At 37.2% G+C, this 14,036-nt stretch overlaps 1 protein-coding gene across 1 annotated transcript in view; it reads right to left on the reverse strand.

Annotated features, from left to right (window-relative positions):
* Window positions 1–14,036, reverse strand: part of LOC110173033 (protein TANC1-like) — a 74,392-nt gene that overhangs the window by 21,421 nt on the left and 38,935 nt on the right. Inside the window, 7 exon segments of the mRNA XM_020939005.2 lie at window positions 2,520–2,601; window positions 4,154–4,363; window positions 5,971–6,207; window positions 7,210–7,332; window positions 10,378–10,486; window positions 10,607–10,710; window positions 11,885–12,085. Of these exon segments, the coding sequence (XP_020794664.2) occupies window positions 2,520–2,601; window positions 4,154–4,363; window positions 5,971–6,207; window positions 7,210–7,332; window positions 10,378–10,486; window positions 10,607–10,710; window positions 11,885–12,085 (1,066 nt within the window).

Consider the following 14,036-nt stretch of genomic DNA (forward strand, 5'->3'; position numbering starts at 1 on the left):
ATTGATCATGTGACCTCAATGAACCAATCAATGCCTTTATGTTGTCTATGTTGAAACATATAATCATGGACATTTACAAAACATAAATCTGATTGGTGCTCTCTGTTCAAGGTGAATGCAGTAAATAGTAACAAGGTTAGAGGGTTGACACACAGTGCAGCACACTGATTAAAGAGGGTGGGAGTAATTTATACTCATTTAACAGCAGTAGTCTCTAAATGATCTGGACTCATGGAAATCTTGTAAGAAAAGGCTCGATGGTTACTCCCACTCCAAAAACATTAAAACGTATTATTTGTGGTATGGTTATAATTTTAGACTTGTCTAGTTCATTTGATCCCTCTGTATAGTATAACCTAATGGTTATAAAACAATGAAGGAATTTGCTCACTGGCCCAAAAATGTATTATAAATAGTATATTCGACAATTGCTTAAGTGGCTGTTGACAGTAAGTGTTACAAGCCAAAAAATAAATCTAATAGCATTTGGCCGGTCTCCAGGTTGCAAGGTTTTTACAAGCCTTTTTTGACAACTTTTCTGGTGCAGGGTCCACTGCATACTCATCTTCATGGAGATGTTATTCTTATCTTATTTCTTATTCTTATTTTAGTTATTTGGATAGCATATATTAATGAACATTTAAAATGTAAATATGTAAAGATTATAGCCAACATGGTTAATTTCCATCTTCAGTGCCTCAACAGGTTGATGTCAAACAGTCTGCAGGACAGGATAAAGTACAGCAACAATCACACAAAAGCAAATGTAACACAACTGAGCATTAGAACTGAATTGCCTTTAATGTTCCATAGTATGGCATTAAACTTTTCCTTCTCCATGGAGAAAAAACAAAACAAAAAACAATCTGAATAAACACAAGATCGATATGATTACACCCATACTGTGGAACATTCAAGGCAATAACATCTCCATGGAGACAAGCAGAAGACGAGAGTATATGTCACCTTGTCTACCAAATCCTTTCATTGAATACTACAGCCAAGGACATGCCTATGTTAGGACAGTGGAGAACCCAAACATGAAGTAAATGATGGTCATTTGTCTCCAGGAGATGTCCTTCTAATTAATTGGCCATTCTCTTGAGAGTACACTGCCTTGTGCCCGTACAGAGCAAGTGTAGCCTCTAGCCTTTAGGAAATAAGAGAAAGAAGATGAATGAACTAAGAGCAGTGTAAGTGCTGCAAGCATCATTCGCTACTTATGTATGGCAAACACAGTATAACTTGGGGCTAGCCTTTACTATAACAAATGGAACAAGAGGAAATGTTAACTTTGTCCATTCCCTGAAGCTTAATGTGAAATTCGGTTAGTCCAGTCTAGTGCAGCAAAGATGCTCTACAAGCTTTCAGAAAAGGGGTCTAACTAAATTTAAATGTTTAAATTAAATAATGGGTGCTACCGAGCTCCTAAGATGCTACGGAGGAGTCCAGGGAGATGTGGATCAGGATAAATGGGATTCTGTTCTTCAGACAAAACAAAATAGAAAATTTAATAAACAAACAGAGCTTTGTCATTGCAAAAAGTGAAGGTACATATATGGGAAAAAATATAGTTTTCTATTCATTTTTATAGGTGGTTAATTAAAAAACATAAATTTAAACTTAAATTTTGTTGCTGGAGACGCTACTGCTTTGTTGGGAATGTTCCACAGTATGGCATTGAACGATCATCCAATTAGAAGTGTTTTTATTGGTCAATAATACCCTGAAAAACACAAATTCTTCCTCAGATCAGGCTGCCATCTGTTTAGTTTAATGCCTTACTATAGAACATTATAAGTAAAGTAAGAACATACCCATGGAGAAAAGCAGGTAGTGAACTCTCAATCGGAAAAGTTACATAATGCAACTTTAAATGATAGGCCAGGCTCAAAAATTGCAAATCCCTCTTTGGCAAATACACTGTAGTCAGTGTAACACTATTCTTTAAAAAGAGCCAATTGGACTTCAAAGTGCTCACAGTGCATTTCACCAAAGTTTACAAAACCAGCTGAACTGCAGAGCCTGAAGTCCCCTGGAGCATGACTCTAGATGTGCGATGTGATGGACAGAAAGAGGTAAAAGAGCTATATTTATCTGAGAAGAGAGAGAGGAGAGATAGGAGAGAGAGGGAGAGAAAGAAAGAGAGAGACAGGGAGGAGAGAGAGAGAGAGAGAGAGAGAGAGAAGAGGGGAGGGGGCAAAAGGATTAAAAAAGTGTGAGGAGAGAGGAGATAGGAGATAGGATAAGAGAAAGGAGGTAAAGGTAGAGAGAGAGCTAGAGAGAGATTGGAAAGAAGGAGAATTGAAGGAGAAGCAAGGAGAGTGCGAGAAAGAGAGAGATTGAGAGCGGAGAGAGAAATAAGTGACAGAGGGGAGAGAGGGTAAAAGAGCACAGATGAAAGAGTGGAGGATAGAGAGAGAGAGAGAGGGGAAAAGCAGCGAGAGAGAGTGAAGAAAGGAGGAGAAAGGAGAAGGAGAAAGGACAGAAGAGAGGAGCAAAGGAGGAGAAGCGCGCACCGGTTTCTCCCCAGAGAGAGTCGTGAGCGTCCATCTGCACCGCCAGCTGTTCGTCTTTCAAGTCCAGCAGGCTCCTCACAACCTGCAGGGAGACAGTTCTGTGTATTAGCCTCCGCTGTGCACTTGGAAAACTCCCAACTGTATCTCTGCACCTAATACATACTAATAGATATTTAAAGGCATGGTCTCCAACTAACAATTACTGAGAGGCATATTTAGGGTGGGAGAGTACAAGTGAATACAGATTTTAATTAAAATATAAAGAAAAACAGTTCTGTATGCCTATTCGAAACATTTGGACCATAGTCTAATTTATGTATACGTATATAATGTAGCATTGGGATGGCTTAAAGGGCCCATATTACACTGTTTTCTGATCTATGTTATAATGTTGTTTCCTCATCACAAACGTACCCAGAGTTGTGTTTTGTTTCATTCACACGTTTAACACAAACACTGCATATTTAGGCTGAGTTCTTCTCTCAAACAGAAAAAAAAAAACTCTGTTAAACAAAAGTTAAAAGGTAGCTGTTAAATTGAAAACTACTGCTTCATGACATCACAAGTTGGAACAGAGTATCTGGAGTTTTGGAGATGTAGACAGACCAATAAACCATGATTATTTAAAGTGAATGAAACAAAACACAACTCCAGGTATGTTTCTGATGAGGTAACAACATTATAACATGGCTTAAAGCTCACAAGAGTCAATGTTTGCCTAATATAGGACCTTTAAGAACCAAAATGTCCAAATGCATGTTAATCATATGTTGAATCACAGTATAGTTCATATAGATACATTCTGTATTGGGTCGAGATGGAGCTAGCAATAACAGGAGTGTTATTGTAGCAATAACAGCTGTCATGTTACAGCTATTTCCATTGGTAATATCACAAGAGCTATGAGAGCTGCAGGATTCATTTCAATAGCATAATTTAATGGCAGCAATTAGCAAATTGTGAGGACTGAAATATGCCTAAAAACACGACCTGCTCACCCAGTAATTAAGAGCTCTACAAACCTGTTCTGAAATTAATGTCATTCTTTCAGTTTAGCATTTCACATTTCAGTCGTATCTAAAAATGCTCCGGACATGTTTCAATTATTCACTGGGAGCTGAATTAATGTTAAAGATCCTATATTACACCATTATAACAATGTTATAATGCTGTTATCTCCTCAAAAACATACCTGGAGTTGTGTTTTGTTTCATTCACACATGTTGGAGAATTGTTACTCCACTCCAAAGTTCAAAATGCTCTGTTCCAACTTGTGATGTCATGTAGTGGTAGTTTTCATATTAAAAGCCTTTTAACCTTCTGCCTTTTGTTCAGAAGAGACTGCCAATTTCAGGGCTGTAATTTTATCTAAATGATTCTAATGAAGGTGTCTGGAGTTTAAAAACAAAGTGGAGCTCTGTATTACCACATAACATCAAAAGGTGGCACAGAGTGTTTTCCATTTAAGAGATGAACTCTCAAAGTCTGTGTGAATGAAACAAAACACAACTCCAGTTATGTTTTTCGATGAGGAAACAATATTATAACATACAGTAGATCAGAAACACTGTAAAATAGACCCTTACAACTCGAAAATGTAAAACATATAAGAACAAATTTCACTGCAATGGTACCTGTGTGTGTCCTAAGCTCGCAGCAGCTGTTAGCGCCTGTTGCGTAGCTTGCTTCTTCGTGGTTATGCTCTCGTTGCCATGGTGCTGCTCAGTTTCGGGGGGGTTGTCTGGTCCCCAGTCTTGCCCCAGCAGGTTGTTGATGATCTCGCTGTGGCCTTTGAGGGCGGCGTGAACCAGCGCGCACTGCCCACTCTTATCGGCGTGCCCCACCTGCCACACACACGGTGAACATAAGGACCTTACACCTCTGCTGGACACTGCTCGGAAATACACTGGCCTATATTGCTCCGCATGTCTGTGTCCAAAAATAGACCTGGACAAATCAGGGCTTTTCAGGAAATCAGTGAGGACAAGTTTCTGTAGAAAAGGGTCTGCAGCTAATGCTAAAAGTTTGGTGGAGCTGGATTTCAAGTTTCTCAATGGAAACTAAGTCTGACAGTTGGAGAAAGTGGCATATTCACAGGTTTCAAGCTATGCCAAAAGTGTTTCGTTACTATAGCAATAACAGATTTCAACAGACTAGGGCAGGCAATGGAGATCCCAAACCCCCCCCCAAAAAAACAGTGTTCAATCTTTTAATGGGGAAAAGTCCTCACTAAGTCCTTCAAGTCTGGAATAAATCATTTGTGTGAAACCCATAAATTCTTGGATTTAAAAGTGAGAAACACTATTGTTAAGGGTATTTATTTGTTTATTTTTTATCAGATCTGCTTTATAGATATACAAAATCATCTTAAATCCTGTAGTCTGTAGTAATAGAATATAGGAATTGTTTGCCTTCAATTATCACAAATATACTGCATTGTAAACCATAAAAATAAACAAAACAAACTGAGAGTTGCAAACAGTTTGTGACACATAGCAATTGGTCTGCATATTGTCCAGCAGACCTCTCCAGTATGGTGCATGTGCCTCCAAGCTCTCAGTCACATCTTCCATCTGGTTCTTTCGCCCCCTCCAAGATCTCTCCATGCCCTCCCACGAGACCACTCCTAAAACTGAAAATCCCTCCACTATTCATGCTTATTTCAGATTATTGTTAAACCATTTTGATGACTTTCGACTGTTCAAAAATATAATACTTTGTTCTGAAATGGTAATTACTATGGCAACAGATTTCATTTTTTCATCACTCTGAAACCCATGGATAGATACTTCTCTACCACTTGCACAACTGGAATTTTAAATTGTTTTGTAATTTTTTTAAATACTACAAAAGAAAAAAAAGAAAAAAGAATAATTAAAGAATAAATAATAATTAGAATTCTCCATAGTACAAATTTTAAACAAAATCTTTTTTGGTTGACTAAAACTGTTATGGATTTATTTGACTAAATTAGCATTACATTTTCGTGGACTAAAACTAGACAAAAACTAAAAATCATATACTGTAAGCCAGAGGACTAAGGCTACAATTTCTAGTCTTAAAGAACACTGATTACAACTACCTTTACTACCACAAATGTCTCTCCAAAATTAATTCAGAACAAAATATAACTTCTTATACCCGTGATAAATAATATTTTTGTGCTTTGACTGTTAATTCTGTAAAAATCCAAGCTGTTTCTCAGTCTTTTATGATATTTTTTCCCATTTTTTACGTGTAAACCACCATGTTTATTTTTGATGAGAATGGACCATGCGTCTCTCTGGTTTATCTGCTTGTCAATCACATCCTCTGAAATCGGGGAGACATGATACGACTCCTGATCCACTTATCTTTGTAAAGTTTTGTCAAAGCATGCGGTTCTGGCAGGTCAGGTTACCAAATATTCCGACAAATATCTGAATCCTGTAGTAATATTTACATCACTGACCTTAGCTCCTTTCTTGCAGAGGAGGATGACGATGTCGGTGTGGCCCGCGGACGCTGCCAAACACAGGGGGGTCATGCCGCTGTCTGTGGTCCCATCCACTGAAGCCCCCATCTCCAGCAGCAGAGTGACCATCTCCAAATGTCCCAGATGGGTGTGCACTGCCAGAATCGGGGCGTGACCCACCACCTCTGTGCACCAGGTCACACTAGCACCACCTAGCATCAGCAAACGACTCACCTGTGGAATTAAAAACAATGACAACCATTAATTTAGAGTTTGCACCTCTAATTAATTTTAGAGTGTAAGTCATGAGGAAAACACTAGGTTAGAGATTTCTGACGAATAGCAATTAAAGAAAAAATAGAATGTATTTGTTAACCCTTCTTGCTATTAGGTGGCTATAAAGTAAAGTCCAGTAACTTTACTAGTGGCCCACTCATACATGAAAGAATTACTTAAATTTGCATTGTCACTCTGTCTAAAAGGTGCAATGTGTAACTTTTCTAGTGAAGGGTCTTCCACCTGCTTGTCTCCTTGGAGATACCGTTGGTCTGCAATGTTCCACAATACTGATAAAGGTTCATTCTCTCTTCAGTTTTAAGCTTAGAAAAAGTACAAACTGTCCAGTCTGACAAAAAGAATCACTAGTTTTATGTTATTAAACATATTTATCTCAACTGAGAAGCACGTGATGCCACATAGCCAAGTTACTAGGGGTATAAGAAAAAAATTATTCAGTGATATATCATGATACTTCATTGTGTGATTTTCGTATTGATTCCAAATGCATCTGAATTGATTTTTTCTAATGCTCACGATTTTAAAATCTAACTTTTAAATTAAAGTGTATTTCATCTCAGTGTGTTTTGTTCTTATGAAGGTGTACTCAACCATAATATTATACATAATTATTGATAAATCACAATATATCAGCCTGTGTGTTAGTATCAGAATTTATTGTGATATATTAAATTGTGACAGGCATTTCATGATAACTATTGTAAAGCCAGATTCATGGCAATGCACACCCCTAGGAGTTACTGGTTGGATCTGCTGGTTTTAATGCCATGTGGAACATTAAAACCAATGTAACATTTTTGTGGAGGCAGAGCTCATACCAAAAAAGTTCAGAGTGGCTTTGAATGGGTCTAGCAGACAACCTCTTTTAAATTGTATGAGTACATTTTGCAACAGTAGCTCTTTTCTCCTGTACCCCGGTGTAGGGCAGGAGGGTGTCACCTTGATGTTTGGTGTGTAGAGGTTCCTGAGGGAGGCCAGAGCCGCAGAGAGAGAGTCAGTGCTGCAGCTCACCCACATGGCCTGCAAAACACTGGATGAAACACCCGTCTTCTTACTCAGGCCCTGGATGAAATGAGGGAGAGGGGCATGGAGCGGAGAGAGAGAGAACAGAAAGATTGGGAAAGTGGGTGGGGAAAGAGATAGAAATAGGGAGAGGACAAACGAAGAAGGAGAGAGAGAGAGAGAGAGAGAGCGAGAGGGACAGAGCGAGGGAGGAGGAGAAGAGTGAGAGAGTGAAAGGAGAGGGAGAGAGAAGCATGGAAAAGGGAGAGACCAGAAAGATTTGCAAAGAGGGTGAGGAGAGGGACAGAAAGAGGAAGAGGACAACGAGGGAGGGGGAAAGGGAGAGACAGAGGATGATGGCACCAGAAAGGTAGAGAAGGAGAGGGAGAGGGGGTACAGGGGCAATAAAGAAGAGAGGAAAAAGAGAACAGAACCTCAGACATTGACACTCACAGTACTTCCCCCCCAAATGTACAATCGCTGTCCGCACCCCCTCTAAGTCCACCAACCCTTCCATCAACGTGAGAGAGAAACAGAGTGAAAGTGAAAGAGAGTGAGAGAAAGGCAGAGAGACAGAGAGATTTAAAGAGAGAAAGAGAAAGACAGAAAGCGAGTGAAAGAGAGATAGAAAGAGAGTGAAAGACAAACAGAGAGCTAGAGAGAGAAAGACAGAGAGAGAGTGAAAGAGTGAGAGAAAGAGAGTGAAAGAGAGAGAAAGTGAGAGGGCTCTAATTAACGCCAGAAAAGCAGCATGCCTCTACTGTACTTGATCACAAATTTCATTAAAGGGATTATGAAAGAGCAGAGAGAGAGGTCAAGAGTTTCAGTTTTACATGAAATTCACTGCAAATGTGACACCAAGTTTCACACCAAAACTGATTATCGAACCACCACAAGAGCCCATGTTAAATTAGCTTTGTACGTGCTTTTAATTTAAGTGGATGACCTTCAGTGCTAGTTAGAACAGAGCCAGAGAAATTCTAGATAATAAGAAACTGATATTGTAATAATTTTGCTTAGGGATGCAGCACCGAATGAAAAAGTACCTGTATCGGATTTTGGCTTCCAAATATCAATTAAACTGATCTTCTGATTGGACAACCCTAGAAAGTCTCTAAATATTATGTGAACTTTTATTTATACAAAGCTGTTCTGTAGTTACTTATGGGATAAATAACAGCTACATGACACATTTGGATCAGTTTTGTCTTATTTTATTTGTGTTTTAAGGAAATATTTGGCTTTTTTATCACTGCACTGGTATTGGTTAATTAATTTGCAAATACTTAAAGCCATAGTATCGGAATCAGGATCGGAACTGAAGACGCTGGATCCATGAATCCCTAATTTTGCTGCAGTAACTTTTTTACACTTTTTACAACACTATTAAGATGCTGTCCATTCATTGTATTAATATTTCCCAGTGCTGTTCTAACCTTGTGTAATGAGGATTTTTTTGTTATTCACAAATATAAAGGAAACAAAGTGCCTTATTTTTATTTATTTTATTTGGAGTAAATTGAACAATTCCATTGATTCTTCAGTTTGACTAAATCAAACACAAAAAATAAAATAGCTATTCATAGTCTCTATTTTCATCTCAATATTCCAGCACCTCTGCAGTTCCTGATAAACTTTTCGCTGCCCTTTGTTTACGCTTCAGGGCCAACAGCAAAACAACATGAGAATTTTAACTTTTCTTTTAGTTTTTTTTAAAAGTACCTCAGCTGTGTCCCTGGAATAAATCAATAGTGTAGAGTTTTAGCCTTTGTGAAGTTTCAATACAGTGGGAGTTTGTGTTCATGAATTAATGTGACTGGATTGTGCGTGGGAGATGATGGGACCAAAGCTGGGTAACTGTTCTGTGTGTTCTGAATTATTTTAACAAGAAATAGTACATCAACTTTCAAGCAACAAACAAGACCAAGAATGAATAGAGGCCAACTACTAAATTATTTTATTGAATGTGGAAAAGGGGATTGTAAAGGCTCTACTCACCCCACTTGTGTTTGTTTTTAATTAAATGAAAGTCAATGTTGTCATATCTGTGCAGTTTTAGTCTAAAGGGCACATTTTATGCTATTTTCTGATCTATGTTATCCTGCATTTTTAGGCTGAGTTCTCAGTGCCATGTGGGTTGGAGTGCTCCACTGTGTTTTCAAACTCCATACACCTTCACTAGAGTTAGATAATTTCAGCCCGGGAATTTCCAATCTCCATGAATTCCATGGTTTAAAGATCACAAGAGCCAATTTTAACATAGGACTTTTAAGTAGTAAAACCCAGTGCTGAAAATGCTATCGATTCAATTGATAAATTAAAAAGATTAAGTCAATGAAAGGTTACTGCTGTGAACTACCATTTCTTCAGTATGTAGTTGGTTAAATAAAATAATATAAAAATTATGTATCAAGGAGTCCAGTTATGAAAAAAATTATGTTTTCAAATAGACCAATCATAGACAGTATATGAAATATAATTAGTTAGAAGTAAGTTAGTTAATAGAAATTAGAAAAAGAAAATTCATGGACCTATTATCCTGTTTTAGTTTTTAAATCATGCTATTAAAATTACATACATGTATCACCATCAAAAACACCTGAAGTTATCATTTATTTAGTTTGAGCATTTTTCAATTATTATCTTGTGAAATATCGTGATACTGTATCGCCAAAACTGTCACAATAATATGAAGAGCGGTCACAATATATCGAATTACATGTTCCTTTGGTTACATGCATTGTTTTACAGTAGCAACAGCTAATAAACATAGGGAACTACATATCCCATGATAGCGCAGACAACATGAAGAAATATATTTTTTACATAAATTCTTGGAATTATGACGGTAATGATTTGCACCTAAGTCTTGTCAAGGTATTTTAAATGCAAAAAGCATCCGGTCTACAATTACATTAACCACTCCAAAATACCACAATAAATACTGTACCTTGAAATGAATATAAATGATACCATACCGTAAGATTTAGATATCGTTACATCCCTAGTTATTATGCACATTTATTCAGTCACCTCTAGCTCCTAAAAACATAATATAGAACCCTGAATCACTTAACAATGACTATAAAATTTAATTTGTGTTACCTTAAATATATGAGCCTTGAGAATGTGGTGTCCTAGTTCCATGGTCTGCTGCCTGTTGAGTTTGCCCTCCTGTCGAGAGAACATGAAGGCCAGCAGTGCATGCCCGCTCCTGGAGAAATACAGTTAGACTAAATTATCAGCTCATCTTCTGTGAATGTATCTGTGTGTGTGTGGCTTTAGGACATATGTGCTCAGGCTGTTCTGTGTTATGGGCCTGGACCACCCTCACCTCGGGTCACAGAGGAAGTCATTGCTCTCTCCATCTGCTCTCCAAACCAGCCACTCCCTGAAGGACGGGTGACACAGCATACGCGTGCCGTCCCTTCGCCGAACCTAAACAGTGGGAGCAAGGACGTGGAAATACAAAGTGAAATCGGGATTTATTCCATAACTTAAAGGCCCCATGTTATGCTGTTTTCTGATCTATATTATAATTTTGTTTCCTTATCAAAAGCATAGCTGGAGTTATGTTTTGTTTCGTTCACTCATGTTTAAAACACAAATTTTGCATAGTTCTTCTTTAAGACAGAAAACACTCTGTTCCACCTTGTGATGTCATATGATAATGCTGGAAGTGCTTCACTGTGTTTTTAAACTCCATACACATTCGCTACAATCATTTAGATGATTTAAGACCTGGAATTATCTATCTCTACTAAAGAAAAGGTAAATGTTAGCAGTTAACTTGAAAACAGAGCATTTTGAGCTTTGGAGACTAATAAACCAGGGTTATTTAAAGTGAATGAAACAAAAGACAACTCCAGTGATGTTTTTCAAGAGCTGACAACATTTAAGTAGGACTATGCAAGGTCTGACTCTGGACTAAACCAGGACTAAGGGTGCATTCACGCCTGTACTTCTTTGGTTCTTGTTTGAGCCCACATGTGGTGTTGGTGCACTTGGAAACACAACCTAAAAAAAGTCCTCCTTGTGACTAAACCAGTACTATTGTTAAACCTGTTTTTCTCAAAACTTAAAGGTTGTGAAAATGGATTGTGATTATAAATGTCAGAAGAATTTTGAAAAGATAATTGTGCTGATTTTATAAGTGAAAATATGTTATTATAATTTATTCAGAACTCAACAGATTTTTATAATAAATGTCACATTACCAGAAAGTTTGATTGCAAAGACATGGTCACGAGTACAGGAATGGTAATTTGTTAGAAACTGTGAATTACAATTTTTTTTTTGTAATTGTGACAAATGTAATGTTTCTTCTCTCAGTGAAATAGTGTTCAGATGTTTCATTACTTCTTCCTGTTGTAGACATTATTTTGAGTTGTGTTAAAATATGTTAAAGGTAATGGTTAATTTATCACTCTGAACCTCATGTATAAATAACATGAAGAAATTATAAAAAGCACCAACAGTAACTTCAAGACTAAAACCATTAAGTGTATACACTGCTGAATTAACTCTAAAGTAGGGACTTTCGTACATGTAAAGAAAACTCAAGGAATACCCAATAATTTAATTTCATCATATTACAAATTATGACCCTTACCATGAATCCAGCCAGACTGTCCAATCTCTGCTGGAAGTCGCTCCACTCCAGGCCCCCGCTCACGCTGCCTGCATTCAGCGCTCTGAACATTTGCTCGTCAGTTAGAGGGTGAAGAGACGCCAGCGTCACGTTCAAAACAGGAAGTACACGTTCAAATGCCTCTTTATCCGGGAAACTTGCACGGCACATGAGCAGATAAACCTTAAAACACACGCAGAAGTCAATTATCAGTAAAGTGATGTGGGATTTTAAAGGTGCATTGTGTAACTTTTCTGGTAGAGGGTCCGTCAAATGTTTTTTTCTGTAGAGATGTTATCTATGTGTTTATACCTATTTATTCTAGCTATTTTTTAGGAGTAAAACCATCTGTAATTGAATAAATGCAAGGTAGAGCTGTTAAATGTCATACTGTGGAACAATCCAGGACAAACAATGACATATCCATAGAAACAAGAAGGCGATAGACCCTCATCGAAAAACTTGCCTTTAAATATGAACTAAGACATTATAAAAATGAACCAAATCAGTTTACAGGGCAGTGCAGTTAGTTTAACTTTAAGTGTAATTACTCAAAACTGTTCAGTTTATCTGTGCATATGATTGAATTAATGTTAATCTTATGTTATTATTTATGTCTGATTCATTTATAGTTTGATTTTAATGTCTTTCTTATTCTGTAAAGCACTTTGAGTTACTTTGTGTACGAACTGTGCTATACAAATAAACGTGCCTTGCCTTGCCATTATGATCATTTCAATTCATTACATAAATAGTTTTCTATAAGCTGACTCTAAGCATTTGCAGAATAAATAAGAATAAAATAATATGTGGAGATCCTTAATTACCAATGTGGGTTTACTTCTACAACTAATAGCTTTTACGCTGGAGTAAAGACTTAATTAGGTCTATGAAAATGAGATGCTCAAGTGCCAACTCTTAAATGACTAACAATAATAATTTCTTGTAAAATAAGTGGGCTACATATGCAGTATAAAATTTGTATTTTTAATTCAATGTATTTATTATGAAAGGACAAACTACAACAGGACATAGGAGGGAACAAAAAAATAAAAGTATAGCTGGTATGATTCTAGATAAAGTCTGGCACATGTTGCTGTGGCATATTTGTCCTTAAATTAACTGAAAGGGTAGTTTCTTCCAAGTTTTATTCCATTTCCATAACGTTTGCATATAAAAATAGATACTAGTCTGCATTGGATTTGCTTCTCATAAATAAAACTGTGAGAAACCTATACCTCAGCTTAGCCAGCAGAGTAGGATCAACAGGGGCCAGCTAAGGCAGTTCTGCTTCACTGCACGGCAAACAGAAAATGACTCGCACAGTCCGTATATTCTAATACAAAGATAAATACGGTAGACTTTCTTGTATTATTTATGTGTATATTTAACTTGAAATTGGTTAAGATAAGATAAACTATTATTTCTCCCACATTGGGGAAATTACAATGTTGCAAAGCTAAGATCAAGAACAGCAGGAAAATAAGAACATGCAATCAAGTTAAAGTGTGATGGTTAAAGCTACACTGAGTAGCTTTTCTGGTGGAGAGTCCGCCACCTGCTTGTGTCCATGGAAATGTCATTGCATTGCCTGGAATGTTCCATGGTAAGACTTTACTGTAAACATTTCCATCTACCACGTATCCGTTATGTTTGTTTCTATTGCTCAAAAATACAATAATTTCTTTTGTAAATAAGAACGACTCTCCACAGATCTGAATTGTAATGTAGTATAGTTTAGAAATGTCACGCAGTGGACCTTTATAGTATCATTTAAAAATGTCGTAGGAACATTATAATTGTTCAAGAGTAAAGATAATACATTGCTGATACTTTGCTAAGTCTACTAAAAATAATCATGCAGCCCCTAAATTCTTATCCAACAGAGTCCTCTACTTATCCAGGTTTGGGACTGACACAAAAGACACAAGAGACAATGGTAAATGAACTTGTGTGCTTGGATTTCACCGTTTCCCATACTTTTCTATATTAATATTTTGCCCCACACCTCAGCATCACACAGTGTACTAATAACACATCTGTTGTTCTGTTCCACACTCATTTATACAAAATTAAATGCCTGTCAGTATTGCTTCTGTAACCGTGTGCTATTTTCGTCTGCTTGTAAAACCTA

The sequence above is a fragment of the Boleophthalmus pectinirostris genome, unplaced genomic scaffold, assembly GCF_026225935.1.
Source record: "Boleophthalmus pectinirostris isolate CB_2022bp ecotype Guang Dong unplaced genomic scaffold, ASM2622593v1 HiC_scaffold_19, whole genome shotgun sequence".
Taxonomy (NCBI): domain Eukaryota; kingdom Metazoa; phylum Chordata; class Actinopteri; order Gobiiformes; family Gobiidae; genus Boleophthalmus; species Boleophthalmus pectinirostris.